Source organism: Trachurus japonicus, chromosome 15 (genome assembly GCF_045865225.1).
Source record: "Trachurus japonicus isolate A0001 chromosome 15, Traja_1.0".
Taxonomy (NCBI): Eukaryota; Metazoa; Chordata; class Actinopteri; order Carangiformes; family Carangidae; genus Trachurus; species Trachurus japonicus.
Window position 1 is genome coordinate 22391452 of NC_140921.1, and position 23594 is coordinate 22415045.

General features: G+C 40.4%; 1 protein-coding gene across 3 annotated transcripts in view; it reads right to left on the reverse strand.

The window, feature by feature from the left end:
- blnk (B cell linker) overlaps positions 1–21726 on the reverse strand; it is a 29188-nt gene extending 7462 nt beyond the window's left edge. For 2 of the 3 annotated variants that reach the window (XM_085800542.1, XM_085800541.1), the window contains exons 1-5: positions 21501–21726; positions 21166–21228; positions 6518–6564; positions 3021–3086; positions 2408–2454 (exon numbers count right to left, since the gene is read on the reverse strand). In XM_085800542.1, coding sequence (XP_085656668.1) covers positions 2408–2454; positions 3021–3086; positions 6518–6564; positions 21166–21228; positions 21501–21569 — 292 coding nt within the window. In that variant the 5' untranslated portion in view covers positions 21570–21726. Of the gene's footprint in view, positions 1–2407; positions 2455–3020; positions 3087–3261; positions 3439–6517; positions 6565–21165; positions 21229–21500 lie in introns of those variants that run through there. The other variant, XM_085800543.1, reaches the window with a different exon arrangement.
- Between the last annotated feature and the right edge of the window lie 1868 nt (positions 21727–23594).

The window sequence follows — 23594 nt, forward strand, 5'->3', positions numbered from 1 at the left end:
ACGTGAGAGTGTGGTCTCTCTGATAATAACCCAAATAGCTGCATCCACTGCTGATGCTACTAAATATAAATATAAAAATATAAACTAAATATAAGCTTTTTGTTTGCTTCTTTGTTTCATTCCTGCCGCAGTAGCTCCACTTCACTACTAAAGTTCTTTTTACGTTTACCTCCCAGATTTTCATTTGAGCATTTCAACTTTCTTTCTCTGCTTAGGGCCTGTGGGTTCTGTGTGCACACGGCCCTACAGTCTCATGCCCTTTTAGGAGAGGAGGAGATGGCATAAGAACACAGCTGCAAACAATTCTAATGGTGCAGACACACCAACTCCGGCGGCGACGGATCCCGACGCAGCTAATCGCCGACCGCACCGGCGAGTGGGCGGGTCTGTGTGACGTGGTGCGGAGCATGAGTTTCGCTCTGCCGTTTCCAACATGGCGGCCGGGTCACAAACGATCTCATTTTACAGTTAAACAACACACTAAAGTATGTTTCTGAAAACATTTGAGGCGGGAAATGTGTAGTGCAGTAACAGAATCTTGATCCACATTTGATCAACACTGCCTAGTTTGATAGTTTGAACGAAGTTTCTGGAGCCGGCTGCATCCGTCAGACGGACCCAATTTGCATAAAGTAGAAGTGGAGTCGTGATTATGGAAATTCACATACGGCGACTGGACCGTCAACTGGACGTGTCGGATCCATCATGCACCGCACGACCGGAGCTCTTGCTCTGCATAGACAATGAATGGGATCCGTTGACTTGACGTCCGTTGCCGGAGTTGGTGTGTCTGCACCATGAGGCTTACGAACGCGTCATGAATCTGACGTAGGGTTTTCTTAAGGAACCTCTGAAGAACAACTTAAGAAAGAATCTAAGAAGATTCTTAAGAAGATATTGGTGAATGAGGCCCATTGTGGTGATCCACAGGTTCCTTTGAAACAGTATGAACCCTGTCAGATCAATCATCAATGACAGGAAGGCAAACTGTAAGGTTGTCGTATATACCGGTACTTCATAAAGCAGCCAGTCAGTTTTGGCTTTGAAGTTAGGAGGACCTAAAAATGATTAATGATGTATTGCAAAAAACAACAGCAGCAACAGAAAAGCAATCATAACACAAAGACAGTTAAAAAGCAACAACTCTTGAACACTCACTCACACTAAATTTGGGCTTTTGTCATCATAAACATTTGGTGCTGATATGAATCTTATGCAGTGTGATTATTGCCTGCAGAATGATGATGGTTGATACTGATGATGAGATGTAAGATCATTTTGAAACATTTTTCTCAGACTGTTAATTTTTGAGTTTTTTTTTTTCAGTTGAATCACCACCATCATTCTGATTCAGCTCGTGGTTTCTGCCACTTTTTCCTTCAAACTGTCCCCACATGCTTGCTCATGGTGGCAGGTATTGTGCAAGTCATTTAACCATCACAGTTACTCTGAATTATTCTGCCTAACCCTAACCCACCACTGCAGATTGTTGCCGTTGTTAATTCATAACATACTCAGTTATACATAAGAGATTTACAAGCCCAGAACGCCTCATGATGCAATACTATGTGAGCTTGTATAGCCTTTTTTTAAATTATTATTTTCAGTGCGCAAATCACAGTTTTCATTGGTGCATTAGTGTCTGGCATTTAGTTACACTAATGAATGAAAGAAGATGCAATATGTTGTTATAATAATAATAGTAGTAATATGATAATCATATATAGAGTAGATATTGATGATGTAATAATCTGAGTCTGAGAAGTCTGAGAAATTATGCAGGCGCATATAGGCAAATAATAATAATATGAACGGCTTTAAATGTTCATGTTTGTGGCATCACATAACCCTAACCACCAACAACCACCATAAAAATCCAAACTTCTTCAATTTGCTCCTAAAACAATCCTCACATGTCCGCTGTGAGGATGTGCAGTAGTCAACATGCAGTAAATACAGTATACTATATGCAGTATGATGCCGTTTGAAGGTTTTCCAACTACAGAAACACAATTTGGAGAAAAATACAAAAGTCCTTTTTTGTTCAAAAATATATTCCAGCTTCAGCTGAAGTCACCATGGGGCCTCAGCACAGCAGTCTCTGACATTGATTAATCCTCCAATTATAATCTTTGTAGTGTAAAATTCACTTGTATGGTGTTTTCTTGCTGAGTTGAGGTAGCAGGTGCAAATTTTATACCAAAACCTCCATCACTGACACTGGAATTATTAGGTATCTCTCCAGTGTGGTCTGATCATGTTGGTCAACAACAAATAAGACCAATTTTTGTGGTATCATAAAACAATTCTTCCATGTGTCTCTGTGGAAATGACAGGCAGCCACTTACTCTCACTGCATCATTCACACCATTCGATGAGGAGGCAGAGATGAAGATGCAGCTCTTACCTCTGTAATCTCGTGCAGGCACCTTTGGAAGTGGTTTGCTTTTCAGTCTGTCATACAGAGAGATATAGACAACAATAAATTGAGTGTGAACAATTCCCTCTGTTATTTTATTATTGTTTATTGTAATAATATGAGCTTTAATAAGCTTTGATTGTTTGAGTATTGACACATTGTCTTGGTTAAAGACGTGTTTCTCAGCTCCATGCATCACAGCACACACCTGTACTGTACAAATGCGAAAGGTCTGTATTTACATAAGTAATCATAGCTGTACCGATGTATATTTTCCAGACTGTATGAGAATACATTTCCCCAGTAACGCTTTGTGCCATTACACTATCCTTATTCGTCTACTAGGGACTCATTTCAGGAAAGGAAAGTGAAATAACAGACATCTGTTGAAGTTATTTTTGTCTTGCGGGTCTGTCTCTCTCATTCCAACGGTTGTGAAAGAGGAATTGACTTTCCTCACTGATGCATATATTTATACACCGTAGTGAGATTTTTTAGATCAACAAATGCGATTGGTTAGATTGATTTGCACTGATGTATTTCCACTTTTCCCCCAATATCATTAGCATGTAGTAAAGATCTGGAAAGTTTAAGCACTGACCTTCTTAGTTTATTCAGTAGGCTGCCATCGTTTTTCTTGATGTCTTGAACGATCTTCTGGAGCTGCCTGGAAAACCATGAGAATATGGCACAGTCCATCAGAAACAAGGAAATGAAATCTGCAATAAAATGAGCTGTCCTGACCTTCAACTCAGAAAAAAATGGAAGTAATTATTAAGTGTCAAGTGTGGCAACAGTTTCGCCGGCATGAAAAAGGATTAGCAAATATCTGATTCTCTTACCGAAACTTCGCTGTGGCGGGAGCAGCGAGTTTACCCAACGTATCCATATTCATGTTTAACGTGAAAGTTTGCATTTTGGGGTCTCATTCCTCGTGTGCATTGAGCATCGCTGAGAGCAACGTAAATGAGCACTGTGTTTGGCTACAAGTCGAGTCCTTGTCACGGAGGGGAGGGAATTTGTTTTTGTCATAAGAAAAATCACTTCTCTTTTCCACTCCACCCACCCCCAACACACTCACACAAACAGATTTCAGTGACCACACTTTCGACAAGCCTCTTTCATCACATCTCTGTCAATTCTTTTAAATTCCGCTTCCATTCAGACACTGTCGTATGAACAGCTGCCGACAGCTGTGCAGATTGCATGTCACCTAAATTAGGAGGCTTTACAGTGCATGGATGTTTTTGAGAGGTTTTTTACTTATTCATTTTTCACCATTTCACACACAAATGTCTGTGTTTATTTTCATTTCTGAGCATACCATCATCTGCAAAGAAATACACAACTTTATTTAAAGAATCTTATTTCACAAAATATCATTTCCGATGTTGCAGGTGCTCGAGGTCCATGTTTTTTTTTTTTTTTAGCTTTAAACAGGTCTATGTGTAAGGTCATCCATGATCAGTCACGGAAAGTACTGTGTTGTAATACTTAAGATTTTCTATATATGGAGAATAAGGGAGTGCGTAACCTTTCCTGTCACACTGGGAGGAAGATGATCTATTACACTGTCTGTTTGTGTGTGTGTGTGTGTGTCTGTGTCTGTGTCTGTGTCGACATGTATTTCTATAGTTGTATGGAAATATTCTGGTTTGTGTTTGTGGTTGTAAGGCGATGGTTCAGGTTAAGGTTTGACATTTCTTAGAGGTTAGGTTAGGTTAGGTCGGGCATATCCTATGTTTATTCCATATATTCAAAGATTAATTTCCTGAATGGTATGCTGTAATATATAATATATATACGTATACATACATATTTTTTTCAAAAGTCTTAGAACTAAATTGCAATTTTATTAACAATGTTTTTAAAGCCCCTTTCAGTGTCTTTCTCCCCATGATGAAACATAGTTAAGCTTTTTTAAGTGTTTGAATCACTGTGTGTGTGCTTGTGTGTGTGTTTGTGCGATGGAGGGGTTTTGTAACTTGTCCGATAGACGTCTGCTGTGGTTGGAAAATATCCACACTTCAAAAATTAAAGAGACAGTTTGTAATTGTCTGAGGAACCAACTGTGTATGACTCATGAGAAAGAAATCATTCAGACTGGTCTCTTTTTATTTAGTATTTTCTGATATACAAATCCTGCCAAAGGTAAATTTGCCTACACTGAGTCTGTCTGGGATAATCACTACATGCTGTTGACACAACATGTGACTTCCTGGTTCAGTGAGTGTATGATCGTATCGAAACCAGTGACGTGCAGTCAGGGTAGGCAGTGTACGGAAGAGGATTAGGGCCGCTGTGGGGAAAAAAAGTGACTCAGAATTCTGACTTTTTTCTCAAAATTCTGTCTTTAATCTCAGAATTCTGACTTTAATCTCAGAATTCTGTGCGCCGATCGTAACGTCTGACGGGGGAGGGGGAGGGGGAGTGGGCGATCGTAGCGGAACTAATGAATGTGGCAAACAAACACACAGCATGTCTCCAAAATTAGGCAGATTTCCAGGATGCCAAGTAGCCTACTCATTTCAATGTAACAATTGCCGATGAGAACCGGTGTCAAAAAGGAAAAAAAAAATCGATCACAGACTTCATGATCGATTACCATGGCAACGAACGAAGCTTCGAGGCTTCAAATTTTTTGGGTCAGCCCCACTCAGAATCCTGAGAATCTCTGCCTCTTCTGCCAGTACGGTGTGTATATGGCATGCACAGTTTGTTCCCACATAGACTTTACATGTATGCCAAAAGGCCGAGCGCTACACTGCCTTTTAACGTAACTCTACTACGTGTGAGCAGCACTTACATTCACGTTGCTTTCATGAATTGTCAACACACAGACGGCCCATCGGTTTTAGCGTCCAGCAGTTTAGCGACTAATTCAACTGCAGTGATGGATAACTACCGGAGAGGCTCAACAACTTCATAGGCTTCATTAAACAGCAGCTTTTACCTGACGGGAGACCAATGCCTGAGCTACGGTGGCTAACAGTTAGCAATTTTGAACGTACTCTCTCTCCTTCCCTCCCTCCGTCTCTTTCTTACACACACACACACAGCCCAGGTTGTCTGTCATATCTGTTGTAAACCTTGTAATAATAGCTTGTTGAGTACAGCTAACATTATTGTTGCTTAGGTTTGAGTGTGGATTCATTGTTAACGGTTTGCTGTGTGATGTGAGCGGTGGTCCAATATCGCGATTCTGTTATTGATTGTCAGGACGGTGTGGATGGCATGGATTATGATGAGAAGGTGTTGCACATATTTAAGACTTAGGTATGCAAACCAATGCGCAAAACCTTTCGTCTTGGTCTGTGATCGTCTGCCTACCCTGTCCAAGAGGTCACTGCACATCACTGATCTAAACAGGAACTATAGTTACGGCCTGACAGCATGGTGAAACATTTCAATTAAAGAATTAATTTCTTATATGTGCAGGAAAAACTGTGTGTGGACTGTGAATGTTTAATTCAAAATTCACCACTAGTGCTGAATAAAGGAGAATCTTTCTAATGATGTTGAATGGATTTTCATTTTTACATCACATCACAAAATGTGAGTTTGCATTAGAATTTTGTAATAATTGTAATTTGTATTAATTAAGTAATTTGTATTAAACCATAATTACACACTGAGCCTTACATCTTTTTGACAAGGATATTTTCTTTTTCATTCATATGGTGTATTTTCAGACACTAATGTCCTTTTTAATTATACATCAGCTCTAAATAGATTAAAATGTCAAATTGATGCAGATACAGTATCTTGCAAATACATCGTCAGTTTGACTAATATCAAAGTAATAGCGTCAGTTTATGTGAGACACATGCGCACACACTCAGATAAACACGCATACACATGGGGATACATGAACAGGAACGCACCTCACAAACAACAACAAACACGCTGACAAATGTGCAGGTGCAGACAGACAAAACCTCTCTACACATCTGGACACACAAATCCAGTTCCAGCTGTACAAGTAAATATCTATGCATACGTACATGTGTTGTGTAATATATATGCAATCCATATGGTTGGATTGGGGTGTGTGTGATTGGTGTGAGTGATGACAGCCCGTATATAAGTGTTACTTACGGTTGATGGATGAGGCTGAATTTGCTCATCTCACTTTCAGACAGGTTCTGTGAACACATCAGAGAAAGTCGAGGGTAAACACACGGTGACAAGTTGAGGACAAATTAGACATCACAGAAGTTCACACATGACTGTGATTCCTCAGAGCACAGATGATACATGTTTGTATCATCTACATGTTTGTGAGCAGTGCTGTAGAAATGTATTACCTCCAAGCTAACAGGAGATGGCAGCATCTCACCTAGGGCCATTTCAAATGCTTATATATATATATATAAATTAATATATTATAATAATACCCCGCAGCTTCACAGTGTTGTAGGTCAGATATTTGTACGCTCTTAGAGATGTTAGAGGTTGGATGCCTTGCTCGAGGGCTCATCGATCTTATCAGAATAAAAGAATGAATCAAATATTTTTTTATTCATGAACTCATGTAGCACAGCAATGGAACTAACTGCGGAGAAAGAAAAACACAAAGCAGGAGACACAATCTCTAAAAAAGAAAAGTGCAGATAAAGAGATGTATTTATTTACTGTGACCTGGTTTCCTTTTTATAATAATAATAAAAAAAAAACTGCTGAGTGTCAGGTGAAGAGTTTTCTCCCCTAACTGGGGGAAAACACTGCCACCATATTACACAACCCCACAGAAATCATCAAACATTTAAAAGTTTATCCGACTACGCGCGGCATTGTAATCTTTTTGGTCGCATTTTAATGTCTGTGTTACAGTAAGGCAATAGAGATTCGTAAATGAAAGGAAAAATGATTACCATAAAATATGCAACAAATCCCGCTAAATTATGTATTCCCCTCTTCATTCATAATTCATCGCTCCAGGTCGTTACTTGCTCTGTCGCTGTTCTGTTTTATATTTGTCGTAATGTGATGAAGATCCATGACAACAGATGTTTGTAAAAGTCTTCATTGTTCCTTTTAAGTTTGTGAGATGTCAAACGAACAAACTGATAAAAGCTTGTTAGGAGAGGTTAATGAATGAGGTATGGGTCTAATGTGGCTAGTTAATTGAGATATGAATAATGTATGAATGGCTCTTTGTCTCCTGTGAAACATGTGTAATGTACTTTGGAGATGCCCACAGTTGAATGTATGGTAGTTTTTCAAAGCTGTGTATGATTTATCACAGATATTATATATATGAGGGGGTGGAGGGGCTTGATAATGCTTTAACTCGGCGTATGAATATGCATTTGCCCAAACCCACAGCGCAGTGAGAAGCCCATTTAAGTAGGACTTGTGATTTAATCATTTGTAAATCAGAGTGAGATCACTTAATATGAAAGGCTTTACCTCCTTCAAAGAACTGAACCTTGGCCTCACAGATACACACTTGATCATCCCACTGGCTTACAGGGGGAAAAAATCCTATCTGTATAAAATCAGACTTAGCCTTTTGACACCGAATGAAATATCAAATAGTCCGCCCCAGTGGATACTCGGGCTCTGCTCCCACACTGAATTATTTATAGGATTGTCTGTGCTTGTCAGAATGAGACACAACAGTTTTACAAACTGCAGCCTCTCCTTTGTACCATTGACCTCAATCACAGTGTAAAGCAACACTCTTAATCTTATTAATTATTACACATTGTTATAATTTTCTCATGGTTACATTAACAGAATGTCTTTTTTGTAGTGGAAGTGTGATCTGTGTAAATAGATCGCTGTGTGTGTGTGTGCCAGATTTAGAGCAGTAGATTTTTCGAATGTTCACTCTACTGGTCCTTATTTAACATCATCTGCACTGGTCAGTGATTTTAATCTGCGGCGGGCAATTTTCCACCCGTATCACAGTGTTAATTACAGCAGTATAACCTACTTATTTTAATGGGAAGCTTGTTGGTGCTGCTGGAATTTCAGTCTTATCCAGAGCAACGTCTGTCTTTACAATTGATCCTTGATTTTATATCATCCAAAGTATTGATTCCACATTTCCGCTGTTTTCCCTTCTTCCGCTTCTTTCCTCTTTTGATTGTTCAGTGTGAAATTTGACCTTTGTGTGAGATGATTGAGCTAATTTCTTAGACAGAAATGTGTTCAAACCAACCTCTCGGCCTCTTTACGAGCCGGTGTGGTCAGAGAGAAAAATGAAAGCCATCAGGAATAAAACATCTTCAGCTCATTGAATGAGCTCAACGACAGACTGAACTCATCTGAACTCTGTGGCTCTGGTTATAGCACTTTTCAGAGTAGAACCAAATGCTACATTAAATGTCTGCCATGAGAGTCTGAAATGGAAAAAAAAAACTTACACTAAGGCTACTGGAAATAATAATAGTTTTGTTTTTTTGCAGAAACAGTATTACAAAACTAAACAAAAACAAGCTAATTGGCCTGATGCCAAATTGAATCTGCTGCTCGGCTCAAGGGAATTCATCCATTCATCCACCATGATGTTTTGCTTCAACTTCATTAAGGTGACCATATTTTGATTTCTAAAACGAGGACACTTTGCTCTTACTTAAATGATACTTGAAGTTTACACAAAGATGCCTCATATAGGCTACAATAAGTATGCCTGATCTGTATGGATAGAAAATTTAGTCATACAACAAAATATCTCTCTATAACCAGAGACACAAATTCAGATGGGCTTCCTAAGTTCCCAGGGTTTATTAATGGTAGAAAAAATAAATAAAGTAAAATAAGCCATCTGGAATGAAACAATTATAGAAACACTATTGTATTAGCAATCAGTCCAATAGTAGAGATTTTTAAAAATTGTGGACTGACATGCCACCACTCATGTTAGCTTGCTAGCATGATAAAAAGACATTCAGACTAGGATATACTGTTTCGTATTTTGTCCAAACATTATACCATTTATACCTATGGAAAAGTATAATCATGTAAAATATCTACACATAGCAGCTTTAAAAGCTAGCATATCTACACATAGCAGCTTTAAAAGCTAGTTGCCTATAATAGCCAATATAAGCAGTGGCAGATAGTTTACTTACAAGTCTTGCCGACACCTTCAACCACTGATGCGTTTGCAAGACAGGAGGTCATGAGGAGCGTTGCTGCTTCCTCAGGGCAGACTCAACACTACAATGCCGTGGTATTAGAAAGTGATAAGACACTCTGACCAGGCTTGGGCTAGTTGCTGAGGATGCTAACTTGCAGCACAAGGCAGGAAATGATAGAAATAGAAGTAAGATGGTTAAAAGTTTGATACTGAACTGCAGGTTTCCTCTAGGGTCAGGGGTGTCAAAGTAATTTTAGTTCAGGCGCCACATAAAGCTCAATTTAATCTCAAGGGGGCCGGACCAGTAAAATGATCACATAATAACATGCAAATAACAAAAACTCCACATTTTTCCCTTTGTACTTTGTGCAAAGTGTGTTTTTAAGATGTTTACAGTTCATGAACTATCATTTGACAAAACATTATGAACAACCTGAAATTTTGAGAAAAATACATGGGGCTGGGCGATATAGACCAAAAGTAATATTATAATAAATGTTTAACTAAATAGGATATATATCATGTTTCCATGTCATAATTAAGAGTTTCCTCCCAATTAGCAGCCCTAATGACTTAATGTTTTTGTCGGCGGCAAACCCATAAAAAGGCAGTCAGTTCTAGGTCAAAACCACATGTGGCAAATGACACAGATAATTGTAGTTATTGGTAGAGGGCTGATTTTAAAATGTTTACACCAAAAGCGAAACTCCAAAGCTAAATACATATTAGCAGCTTAACATTTGATAAACATTTGTCCCGTGGGCCGGATTGGACCCTCTGGTTGGCCGGTTCCCGCCCATGGGCCGTACGTTTGACACCCCCTGCTCTAGGTAAAAACAAATGGCTATCAATAGCTGACTGGAACCATGGTCCCCTCAACATCCTTACAGGCTACTCAGTGTCTGCTAGTACCATGTTTGGAATGAACAGTGTTGTTTCCTCGAGGTTGTTGCTCTCATCTCTGCATGTAAAATGACCCAAACAGAGATGCCGAAGCTTAAAGCACAGTCTAAAGTTTCAGTTTTTCAAATTTCAGTTTCACTCAAAAGCAGGCACGTCAATGACCACGTTTTGTTTCTGTTCACATGTGGCTTATACCGTGGGAATAGCAAACAGTAAGTGCATGGGTGTCTGACACGACGACGAACATTTGTTAATGCCTTCCCTGATAATGAGTTTCATTTCACGATACAGGGAGCAGCTTCGCGGCTACATGCCCACAAAATTACCACTGGTTCTTTCACAGCAGTTGTGCCTGGTGTCTCATGACTGTCATCTGGTGAGAGGAGTTTCCACATGTTCACATATCCACAAAAAATGTCCCAAGATCACAGCTTAAGGATGATTTCTTCCCCTTTTTTGTATCCCGCAAGGGAAGTTAGTCAAAATTTAGATCAGACTTAGTGAGGCTGAGGTCGGATTAACTCCTAATCTCCTTTCAGATACACTCTATATTTAATAAAAGCCTCTTCATAAAGCACATATCATTTGTATTTCAGCTTCCCACTGTAGACATGTGGTGCCAGCAACAAAGTAATCATGCGATTTCTATTCCAATTGATGTGTGCATGGGCTGTCTTTTCTGAGTGCCCTTTGTTTGTAGCGTTGATGTCATCCACAGACGTTAAAAGTGACTTCCTCAACCAGCCGCAGCGTCACAGAGATGGAGGCTGACAGTTCTTTTGATCTGATACATGTCTCTTTAATCTGTCTACCTGTGTGATCGAACATGGCTTCAAAAAGATGGAGATTGCCTTTATCTCCACTTTGCTGGCTGACTGTCATTCCTAGCCACACTGTAGGACACTGTAGTACATTGCCACCCACTACTCAGACAGAATTAGATTGTGTGTGTGTGTTGTTCTCCCCCAGCTCTAAACTGATGAGGACGCGTTGTAGGTGTGATGTGAAGAGGATGCATTTGAGGCAGAGCCTGAAGCCGTTTAATGATGGTATAGTTCAGATCCATGTTGCCTACTTAGTTGTATCTATATACTTAGGGATTTTTTGACCTTTGCTCTATCTACTGTATAAACATCATATGAATATGCAAAATGAGCCAAAGGCAAAGCTCAGCAGCAGCAGCACACTCTCTGGATGACATTCAGGCCCTCTCTGCCCTTAGACACATGCTGAGGAGAGCTCCTGATGAGTCAAACACAACTTACCATAAACAATTTCTGCTGCTTTTCTGCTGCCTGTGTAGCAGCTATAAGATTAACACATGCGTGTGATCATGCATGTGTGTTAAATTTACAGAAATGTGTCTAAAAAATGTAAAGACTCTTAGGAATAATCTCACGACGTGTCTTATGTTTTTTCTCAGTTGAAAATTTCAATTAGATGTGTGTACTCTGGCTTTCAACATTGCATGTGTGTTTGACCATGTCTGACTTCAAAAATAGCTATGACGTCACAAAATCCTTTTTTGTACATTCATGTCTGAAAACTGAAAACTAATATAAGATACAGCTTCTTACACCTCTCCCCCCTCACATCCTGTAAAGTGAAGCACAAATATCTGAGCTAATTGTAAGCAAAACATATTTTTGAGTTGAAGGAGGCTGTAAAGTCTTGAAGAAAGAATGAGAACATATAAATATACACCGGTATAAGTATATCTGTATTACATCTCTCTGCTTTGTAACGCAGCATTGATTCTATCTACACTGGAGCATCAAAGCCTTTACAGTTGCTCTTGTACAATCCCTCTGCAACAGAAAGTGACATTTCACTGCCAGAGGCAACTGTAAAAACTGACAAAAAAAAACTTCTCTTTTTCGGGTAAAAAAAACAGAAGAGGAACTGGATAATTACAACGAGCAGCAACACCAGTGCTTGAAAAAGTAAAGAGCACCACCTGCTGAAACGGAAAAGAAAAATCAAATTAGTTTATCAAGTGTTAAAGGGATAGTTCACCCAAAATTCAAATTTCACTCATTATCTACTCACCCTTAGTCGACATGAGGGTGAGTAGATAATGAGTGAAATTTGAATTTTGGGTGAACTATCCCTTTAAAGTAAAAAGTATGCGAGGGCGCCAAGTGGCGCAGGAGGTTAAGCAGGCTTAAGCTGGGTTCGAATCCCACATCGGGTGGCCCTTTCCTGCCTGTCATTCCCCCTCTCTCTGCCTCCCCATTTCCTGTCTCTCTCAACTGTACTATCAAATAAAGCCATGAAAGCCAAAAAATATACTTTAAAAAAGTAGTATGTGATAATGCAGATTGATGATTAACTATTAAAACTTTTCTGTCAAATTCATACACCACTGATTATATTCACTATGTTTTCCTTTTGCAATTCTGGTAGGAAATTCTTCAAGTAGCCTAATATATACTGCCATGTTTTAGTGGCTTATTGTTTGTAAAGGCAAATGTCTTGTGTGGTTTTGTACCTATTTCTTTCTTATGGACGGTTATTTTAAACTAGCTTTGGCTATGGTATGTGGCTTGTGCCTACTTGTGCCTGTGCACTCAGACATTTGAAAATACAGCTATATTTTATCACAGTGACCTTTAACAAGACTAGGGATCTAGAGTTGATGCTAGCAGCTCTGTGAGCATGTTGATATGCGTCGACAGCGCTAACATGCTAATGTTTCAGAGGCACAGTGGCTTCAGGAGGTATTCAGACCTCTTAACCTTTTGCACACCTTGTTGTCTTGTAGATTTAACTTTAAATGGGTGAAACGTCTGTTTTTCAGTTTTCGTGGGTGGACTCTACATGCCTCACACTCGTTGAGGCATGTTTATTCCATTCTTGCTGGCAGAGCCTCTCGGGCTCCGAGTGGATGGGAAGCGTCTGTGCTCTGCCATCTTCAGGTCTGTCCACAGATGCTTTATGGGGTTTAAGTCTGGGCTTTGGCCGGGCCACTCAATGACATTCAGAGATTTGTCTCGAAGCCACTTCAGCGCTGTGCTGGCTTTCTGCTTCGGCTTAGTGCCGGGCTGAAAGGTGAACTGTAGCCCCAGTCTCAGGTCTTCTTCAAGGACCTCTGTGTGTTTGGCTGCATTCATCCTTCCCTCAGTTTTGAACAGTCTGCTTGTCCCTGCTGCTGTGATTACACCCTTATATCCTGACGCTGCCACTGCCACTCCATGGATGGTATTAGCCACGTGATGATGATCAGTGCCAGGTGTGTTAGCCAAGAGTTAGATTTTTATCTCATCAGACCAGATATTCTTTTACTCATGCTTTGAGAGTCTCCGGCTGTCTGATGAAGTCAGGGCTGATGGAGTGCTCTTGAAATGATCGACCGTCCAGCAGGTTGCTCCATCTTTTGAGAGTCTCTCGGAGTGAGTGTTGGGTTGTAGGTCACCTCCCTGACCAAGACCCTTTGTGCTCACTTCCTCAGTTCAGCTGGACAGAAAACTCCAGAGGAGTCCTGTTCTCAGACCTCTTCATCATTATTGAAGCCATGGTTTTGCACTGTTTCTCTCATCTATGTCTCATCATAGCTTTGTTGCAGAAGTCTACAGTGTGTTCCTTTGTGTCTCTTGAAGCTGCTATAAAGTTTACCATGTTCACCATTTCAGTTGAGCCTGTTAGCATGTGAGCTTTTGCAAGTTATAAACACAAAGTAATGCCAAAGCTGATGGGAAAGCCACTAGTTTTGTGTATTTGCTCATTATTTTGTGCAATTAAAAATGAAGTTAATGGTGGTGCTGGAAGGGAAAAAAAGTCATTAGGATTCATTATTTAGGAAAAATAAATTTTGAGCCACTCTGTGTAGTACAAGCTGAGATGAGATGTCACTTCAGATTGAAAAATGACAATCTGCTGGAGGCACTTAATGAACAGTTAGGGGCTCATCAGTCAGACGTCATCCTCTCAGGACCATGTCTCAGTTTCAAAACAATTCATCCAATCACTATTCAGATAGGCTATTTTAGTCCTTGCTTAACAATGACATTGTCATCCATAGTGTCATACAGTCAGTGTAGCTACAAACAGAAGAAACAATGGGTTTTCAGGCCAATTTATGGAATCACCAGTATCAACATGATTTATACCCTGAGGACTTTGATTAGCTATGTGCAGTAAATTACACAGTAATCCTTAAACAAATTTGTTGATCTTTCACTCCGAATCCCAAATTTGAAGTTCATAGTGGGAGAAAAGGAAAAGCCAGGGATAATAAGTAATTGATCCTCTGGGGGCCGTGAATGTTGGCACAAGTTCTGAGACATTTCAGTCTGGACGATGGGGACACTGAGGTCCACATGTGGAGGTTATTTTCTATCATAAATCAAGAGCATATTATGTTGATTTGAGAGCATTACTTTTTGATTTGACGTTCAGAAAACTCTGCTCTCATATTCAAATTTACTCTGCTCGCGCTCAAACTATGTGCTCGATGTTTAAACCTGTGCTCTCGGATTCAAAGTTGCCCTGCTCGTGCTCAAACTTTGCTTTCGCATTCAAGTTTGCCCTGCTCGTGCTCAAACTGTGTGCTCGCACTTGGTCACAGCTGCCTGCGCAGAGTGTTTCCTCTTGCGCGGAGGAAAGTCCTGCTCTCGGATCTCTGCTCTGCTCACGGAGTTTCTGTCAACTGTCAACCAATAGAAGACCGGCTACTGTTGACCAATCAGATCATCCCTACTTCTATGCTTCTTTGTGGGTGCGTTCACTGTATTTCAAGGAGCGTCACATACGGGCGGGCACTCTTTCTACCGGGTTTATCTATTTCCGCCCCACAGGCTGTTAAATGTGGCGGCTCCCTTTATGTTTTGACAACTTTTGGAATAAAATATCAGTTAATTAATACACAAGCGCCCGTGCTTTTCATTACAATAGGTAGCTATATAAACATAAACTAGCAGTAGTAGCGGATGGGTGCCTTATGTATGTTTTTTTTTTTTTATCCACGTTCATCGGTATATATGTTTTATAGTCTAAATGCCAATAGTTACTTGTAAGTGCTGTGATGGTACAGTGGTTAAGGCAGATGACAGTAGCTTTTTTTGTTGATCATGGGACCGCTGGTTCGAATCCCGGCCCTGCCGGCACCCTCATGTTATGCTATTTGATTTTTATGATTTTTTTTTTTTCATTGAAACGCTTAACAAGAGATGGTGGGTTACCATGCGTGATTAAAAACATGATGAAATGAAAATTAAAAAAATATGCCATGATGATAATAATTTTGGTGCGTGACACCCGGGGGTCAAAGCCAGGGGGCGCACTACTTTGGATCAGTGCAACGCAAGTGTGTGTTTTGAAAGCGAGGCTGATTTATGCATGGCCACATTAGGCTTAGCATTAGCTTCCCTGACACTACAAATTGTAGCCTATATTGAAACGATATGGAAGCATAGACTGTAAAAAGAGGTATCTGGCAACATGAAACAATAAACTTACTTGAGTACTTCGGTCGGCCATGGTGACTGTCTCCCCGCTCACTCAGTCTCTTTCTTCTTGGGAAAGCACTGATTATTACTATTATCATCATGGCATATTTGGCATACCCACCATCTCTTGTTAAGCGTTTCAATGAAAAAAAAAAATCATAAAAATCAAATAGCATAACATGAGGGTGCCGGCAGGGCCGGGATTCGAACCAGCGGTCCCATGATCAACAAAAAGAGCTACTGTCCTCTGCCTTAACCACTGTACCATCACAGCACTTACAAGTAACTATTGGCATTTAGACTATAAAACATATATACCGATGAACGTGGATAAAAAAAAAAAAACATACATAAGGCACCCATCCGCTACTACTGCTAGTTTATGTTTATATAGCTACCTATTGTAATGAAAAGCACGGGCGCTCGTGTATTAATTAACTGATATTTTATTCCAAAAGTTGTCAAAACATAAAGGGAGCCGCCACATTTAACAGCCTGTGGGGCGGAAATAGATAAACCCGGTAGAAAGAGTGCCCGCCCGTATGTGACGCTCCTTGAATTACAGTGAACGCACCCACAAAGAAGCATAGAAGTAGGGATGATCTGATTGGTCAACAGTAGCCGGTCTTCTATTGGTTGACAGTTGACAGAAACTCCGTGAGCAGAGCAGAGATCCGAGAGCAGGACTTTCCTCCGCGCAAGAGGAAACACTCTGCGCAGGCAGCTGTGACCAAGTGCGAGCACACAGTTTGAGCACGAGCAGGGCAAACTTGAATGCGAAAGCAAAGTTTGAGCACGAGCAGGGCAAACTTGAATGCGAAAGCAAAGTTTGAGCACGAGCAGAGCAACTTTGAATCCGAGAGCACAGGTTTAAACATCGAGCACATAGTTTGAGCGCGAGCAGAGTAAATTTGAATATGAGAGCAGAGTTTTCTGAACGTCAAATCAAAAAGTAATGCTCTCAAATCAACATAATATGCTCTTGATTTATGATAGAAAATAACCTCCATATCCACAGAGCTGTACTGTACAGGTCTGAAGCTAGTTTAAACTTAGAGTCTGGAGTTTTGTTTGTTGCAGTTTGTAAACAAAACATTCAAACTGGGCCCCTCCTCTCTGGCTCCACTGTGTAGCCTCCTGCCCCTGACAGCAGCAGTTGTCAAGACCGCAAAGAAAAGGTAATACTGTCCGAGTGAAGCACTGGAGCTGTGGGCCGATACCTGGCTGTCACCAATAACGGGAGCCTCCAGTGTTATGTTGTAACGAGCAGGAGGGCAGTGGTGGTGAGCTGGGAAGAGGGTGCTAGTGGCAGATGCTAACCGCTACCGCTAGCCGAAGTTAGTATCGAGCTATCTCACCACAACGACCCTCATACTTGTTACCACTCGATAGGGCTGGGCGATAAACCGAAAATGTATCGATATCGAAATTTACGACGATAACCGACGTCATTTTGCCCAGGTCGGTAAATTCGGTTTTAAAAAAAGAAGAAAAAAAAGAAAAGTCGTTTTTGTCTTTTTTGGCTGTGTGTGTAGGTAAGCTGTGTGCATGTCCCTTTAAGAGCCGTACTCCGTGTTCAGCGTGTGTAGTCACGTGACTGCACCCATCCAGTCTGTAACAGGAAGGGACAGAGCCGGTGACACCGGCAGCAGCGCGGCGAACGCGCTCATCTGTACTGAGACTGTTGTTATTTTTTCACCTGAGTTAATGACACACACACACACTAGAGCAATGAGAAAACACCTCGCTGAAATGTCGGATTAAAAACGTGCAGCGTCGGTCGCCACCGTCACGTGATTTTGTCAACAGACCAGCGTGAAGGGAGTGACAAGAGATTAGACAGAAACGGACATGGACATGTGGCGTTAAAGCAGATATCAGTGGCACGGCCGTTTCGGCTAATGCTGTGTTCAAGGCAGGCTTTTGAAACCGTAAGTTACAGATTCAAGTCACAACTACGACTTGGTAGCGTTCCAGGTAACCCGTAGCTCGTGTTTTTACCGTCCTGTTGTCTGTGAAAGTTCCCTATAACGGCCACTCGTAACTTCCGACCCGTGAACTCGTACCAGATCGAACTGGTATGACTTCACAGGAAGGAAAAACACAAAGTACGAGTTTCCTTGAACGCACCATGAGTTAGCAGCCCCCGCCCTTGTCAGGCATCAATTGGTCCTCGTGCTACGTCACCACATTCACGCGCATCCCTTGGCTGCACACACAGCCCTTCATACCGTTCTCTCCCCTCATTGGATAACACTTGTATCCCACAAGGAAAATTTTCTCCTCGGGTTACAGCAGAGCAGAGTGACGGAGAGACTCGTGTTTAGGCTGAAATACTTCATGTAAGTGATTGCTGACGGAAAATAGGACTATTTAGGACTTATATTAACAAAAACATTCCACTGATATCTGCTTTAAATGTATGTGCTGAAATAACCACGCTGACGTTCTTTATTGATAAACAGATCAGCGCCGTCCAGCGGGTCGAGGCACTTGAAGAAGTTTACAAAGTGACGGTAGATTATTACTGTGCGTCTGCTCCGACCCCATTATGAAATATTGGCAGCGGCAGCCACAACTAAATGTAGCGAAAACGTTCAAAAGTTGAAGCCTGGGGCTGCTGAGGTAGTCATCTGGTTGAGGAGGAAGAGCAGCCTGTTCCAAAAAGAAATGTTGTAGCCATATGTGCTGCAATAATGTGTGCTTATCAGTTGTTCAATAACTCTAAACAACTAAAAGTATTTTATTTGTATTTTCTTAACATATTTTCAGACAGTGTATAGTTTTAAAGTGGCACCTCTGTAAATACAGCAGTTATAGCAAAAAAAAAAAAAAAAAAAAAATATATAGCAATAAATAGGTCTAGGGGAGTCATGTTATCCGCGGGCGGGGGGGGGGGGGGGGGTTAGAGTAGTTATCGTCCATTTATCGTTATCGAGGCAAACTGAACAATATATCGTGATATTGATTTTAGGCGATATCGCCCAGCCCTACCACTCGATGCTTTCGGTGATGTCCGAGTAGTCGTCCGTGGCTCCAGCGCTTCACTCAGACTGTATTCTTTTTCTTTGCGGTCCTGACTGCTGCTGCTGAGAGAGACATGCTAGCACTCGCTAACATCTGGGACAGCTATGGGGATAGCAGCCCTACAGTGTTGCCAACTCCTCAGTAAGGAAAGTCACTATTGGCTGTCCTAAAAGTCGCTAAATGACATCATCACGATGTTAAAAACAGCAGTGATAACGTGCTTTCACATCAGAGTCTCCAAACCAGAAACGTTTGTAACAACACCGGAAAAAGTCGCTAGATTTGTCGCTAGTCGCTTTTGACAAAAAAGGTTGCGAAGAGGGTTTGGAAAGTCGCCAGATTTAGCGAGAAAGTCGCCAAGTTGGCAACACTGCAGCCCTGAGCCCTCCTACTCTGCTGCACGTAGCTTCACCTGAGCTCTGTCATTGGCTGGAGAGATAGCACCAACTCTCTCGCTCTCCACCCAGAAACGTCCCCGTGCAAAACAAAACAAAGAAAAAGACCAAAATACAGGCAGGGGGATAGGTGATGAATGATTAAGACGGATTTCATTTGTGTAAGTATAGCGTTTATTTTTGGGCAAAAAACTCCAGACTCAACCTTCAGGGTTCCTACACATTTGAAATTTCCAGATTCCATACTTTTTCCAGACCCTAATTTCCAGATTTCTCGGTAAATTAATTGTAATTATTTGTGATATTTGAGTAAATAGATGTGCATAATATTTAGAAAAGCATGCAATTAATCATTTGTTTTCATTATTCTGAATGTGTATGCTATTATGTGGAGATTGTAGCTGGTATAATAGTGCATACAAAATAATTAACCCAAATAACTTCAGATAAATATATTTCCATACAATAGTTTCCATTTTCCATACATTTCCAGACCTGGAAATGTATGAAATCAAATTCCATACTTTTTCATACTTTCCATACTTGCGTAGGAACCCTGAACCTTTAAGGTGTGTGGGGCCAGCTACGAGGCCATGATGAATTATTCTCGTTCAGTATGAGCATGTGCTTACTTGGGCTTAATAATGCTCGTGTGTAGGCTACTGGCTGGATCTGTGGCTGTGGGATCTATCAGTCAATACAAATGTTGTATGTGTATGCATTTTTCAGCTCTGCAGTGGCAACCTGCACATCAAAGCCTCTGCTCTGAAACATTCATGATTTTGACTGATAAAAATCCACAGTGAGCATATTTTTTTGGGGGGGCAGAATAGCCTGCGAGAGATGGGGAAAGTGTTTTGGTGATGCAACATCCCACCTGAAATGGAATCACTTCACGGTCAGTGAAGAATGAATAGAGGTGTTGATTGTTGCGCTCGTTTGTTGGCGTGATAGGAAGTGCTGATAAGTGGCCACTAAAACAGATGCAAATGAATGAACGCTTCTAGAGGCAGGCTGATGCACAGGAGGCACTACTCAGCTATCATTAGCCTCCTCAAAATACTAAATATTAAGAAGTTATAAACCCATGCTTAAGCTATTTCACTGCATAAAATCCTCTTCTCCCTCATGACTGAAGCAGATTTAATGATACTTAACTGAAATAAGTAGGGATCACAGCTTTAATAGCCCGGTGACTCACTTTGCAGCTCTCTCGCTCAGTGCTGAGAGACACACGCGGCTTCACCTGCACTCACTGTGTCAGAGATCATACACACAGCGTGGAATAACAGTGACAAAGTAGTGAGAGTGATCTCAGAGCAGAAGTTACTTACTTCCATATCAGAAGAATCACTCATCACAAACTGATGTGGGTAAGTAATGCAAACGAAAGAGTCTGCATTAGTCATCTTTCATATCCTGTGAATTCTCCTCTGTTTGTCAGCTTTGTAAATTCATATGTTGCTAATTTAATTTATATAAAATGTATTGAATATTTAGTACGGGAAGTACACTTGTAAAGGTTTAGGATTCACATATCTACACAAGAGGAAAATCCAAACTCCTCCAAACACAACAGAGTGAAAATTACACCAACGTTTTTGCCGTCGTAAATTCAGTTTATATTTATTTTTAGCAAAACAAACACAAACAACTCCAGGATATATAATTATTCAGCTGTTTTTAATACCATAATTATGATCATAATAATAATAATGATTGCTTGGGAGGATTTGTCCATTTTGAAGTAATTAGAATCACAAATTGAACACAACCACGACCCCGATCTGTTCCTGAATGGATTAGTAAGCAAAAGGGATGGAAAGAGTGTTTTCTGGAAAATGTATGGAAAAGAAGAAAAAAATGCAAACAAGACTGACTCACCAGAAGTCTGTGTCCATTGATTCTCAGTCTTTTTACAGTGGTGGCACATTCTGGCATTTTGTTCTGAGGGAAGTAAACACATTGATTTACTTTTTTTTTTTGGTATCAACATTAACATTTAAATGGATAGATTTAGCAAAAGAACTTCCTGTCATGATGCCGTTTCATTTTTAACACTAACTGGAGCAGAGCACAGTGTGTGCAGTAGCAGAAGTTGTCAGACGTGACCTACTGCTAAAAAGAACTGAACTTTTAAAAGCATGAGAAAATAGGTCAACACACTCCGTGGTATCCACCGGGCTGTCTGATTGTGCCTCATTTTGTCTTGTACTCACCTTGCACATAAAGAGGGCCACTTGTCCCGGGTCCCACCCCTCACAGTCTTCTCTGGACGGCAGATTCATTTCTGTCTCAACGGGGAAGCTCAGAGCAGGAGTGAGCTTTTGGAAGTACAGTAATAGACTGACCGGTCACGCACCACAGCACCGACGCACCAGCCAGCTTCAGCAGGGAGAAGTGCTCACAGGGAGGTCACCTCATTAAAGCCAAGAGATATTCTCTGTCTCTGCTGTAATGTGGCAATTCATGGTTTTTTTCTTTTCTTTTCGTTTTTTTTTTTTTTACCTGAACTTGTAGCAGACATTGCAATAGCGGCATCCACAAAAGGGAAGCAAGGACTTCCTCATGGCCATTATAAATAGAGGAGACTTAAGAAATGTAAATGACATAATAGAATATCCAAGCCTAGACAGACCTCACTTACAGTCAGGCATGGTGTGCAAATTATTTTTGCACTTGTGAAGCCACAGACTGTGTGTTGATCGGGAATTTCAATTTATAGAGGAAGTGTGGAGTTTGTGTCAGTTACATGAACTGAGGCTGTGATCAGGAATAACAACAGTCAACACACCGGTGAGATGGAAATGATGAAACACTTTTTCTTTCAGCTTCAACAGGAAATGACAAGTCACACTATACACACTATACAAAGCAGGGTCATTTCTTTGGATAGAGATTTAGAGATCTAACACCAGAACATTTATACCCAACAGTTGCCCTCCTATACATCCAACATATAGATAGCAACAGATGCGCATGATGTGTAATAGCCTCTTAGTAACAGCTTTTCGGGCATTCACATGCAGGAGTTCTTAGATTGCAAAAGTTGTGGTTTTTTAGGAGTGGCCGGGTGCAGCGACCTCAGATTAGTGTGATATCAGAAGGTAAGATAATCATCTAGACTTTTTATAATATCATCGTACACTGTCACTGTTATATCCTGTTTACTGAACATATCGTCAATACAAATCCTGGTGTGAATAATATGTAAAACATACATAGATACCACTCATACTGCATACACATACTTATCCAGTATTTATTTCATGACACTATTCCTTGTTTATTTGCACTATAGTATACAACTTATTGTCCAGTAGCTACTCTCAGGTCATTGATAACTTTTATTGAACTATTTTTTTTATATTATTCTTTACTTATTGGTCAGTTGTTACTGTCCCCTGTACTGTTATATGTAAAAACAGAGAGTAAGTTCTTGTATGTGTGCACACTTGTCTAATAAAGCTGATTTTGATTCTGATTCCTCACCATTAAAATCTCGAGAACAAGAAAAATGAGCTTATTTCTAATGTAAGTGTTGTGTTAATGCAGGAACTGAGCTGCTGCTGTAGAGATGCTGGGCTAGTAGATGAGCTGCAGCGTTGTGAACTAACTGTAGATGGAGGATTGATTTTTGAGGCCTGTGTAGAGAGAGCTGCAGAAGTTAAGGCGGGACGAGATCAAAGCCCAGATAAGTTTCTCTAGCTCTGTGAAAGAAACTAGAGTTTGAACTTTGCTATGTTCCTCAGATGGTAAAAAAACATAATTGAAATAACTTTCTTAATATCCAAAAATGTTAAAGATTACATCATGATATTGCGATCTTTATTCATTGCTGTAACACAGGAAGACAAGCTTGTTTCTATACTTCCTGTAGCTTCATGGCAGAGACGACCGGATTGCTTACTTCTGCTTTAATAAAACAAATAAAAAGGAAACCATTTCTTATTACTTTGATTTGTTAAGATGTGTATTTACATATTATACATATACATGTGTACAACATATTATTACAGACTTTAACTTTTGTTAGGAGGCCTCAACTTGATATACAGTATTATTTCATACAAAGCAGTAACTCTTCAGCAAGAAAACTGGATAATAAGACTCACCTTCAGGCTGTGTGTTTTCTCTTTTGTGATGCTCTGTTGGAAATTGATTATTGAAGAGTTCTAAAACTTGAACTCGCGTGTTCGTTTGATGAAGTATGCAGGAGACGTTCAGTTACAAAATTTTAGATATTTATTTATAAAAGAATCAACTAGGAAAAGAGATCGTGTACAGAGCTCCGGACCAGACTAAGTTTCCCT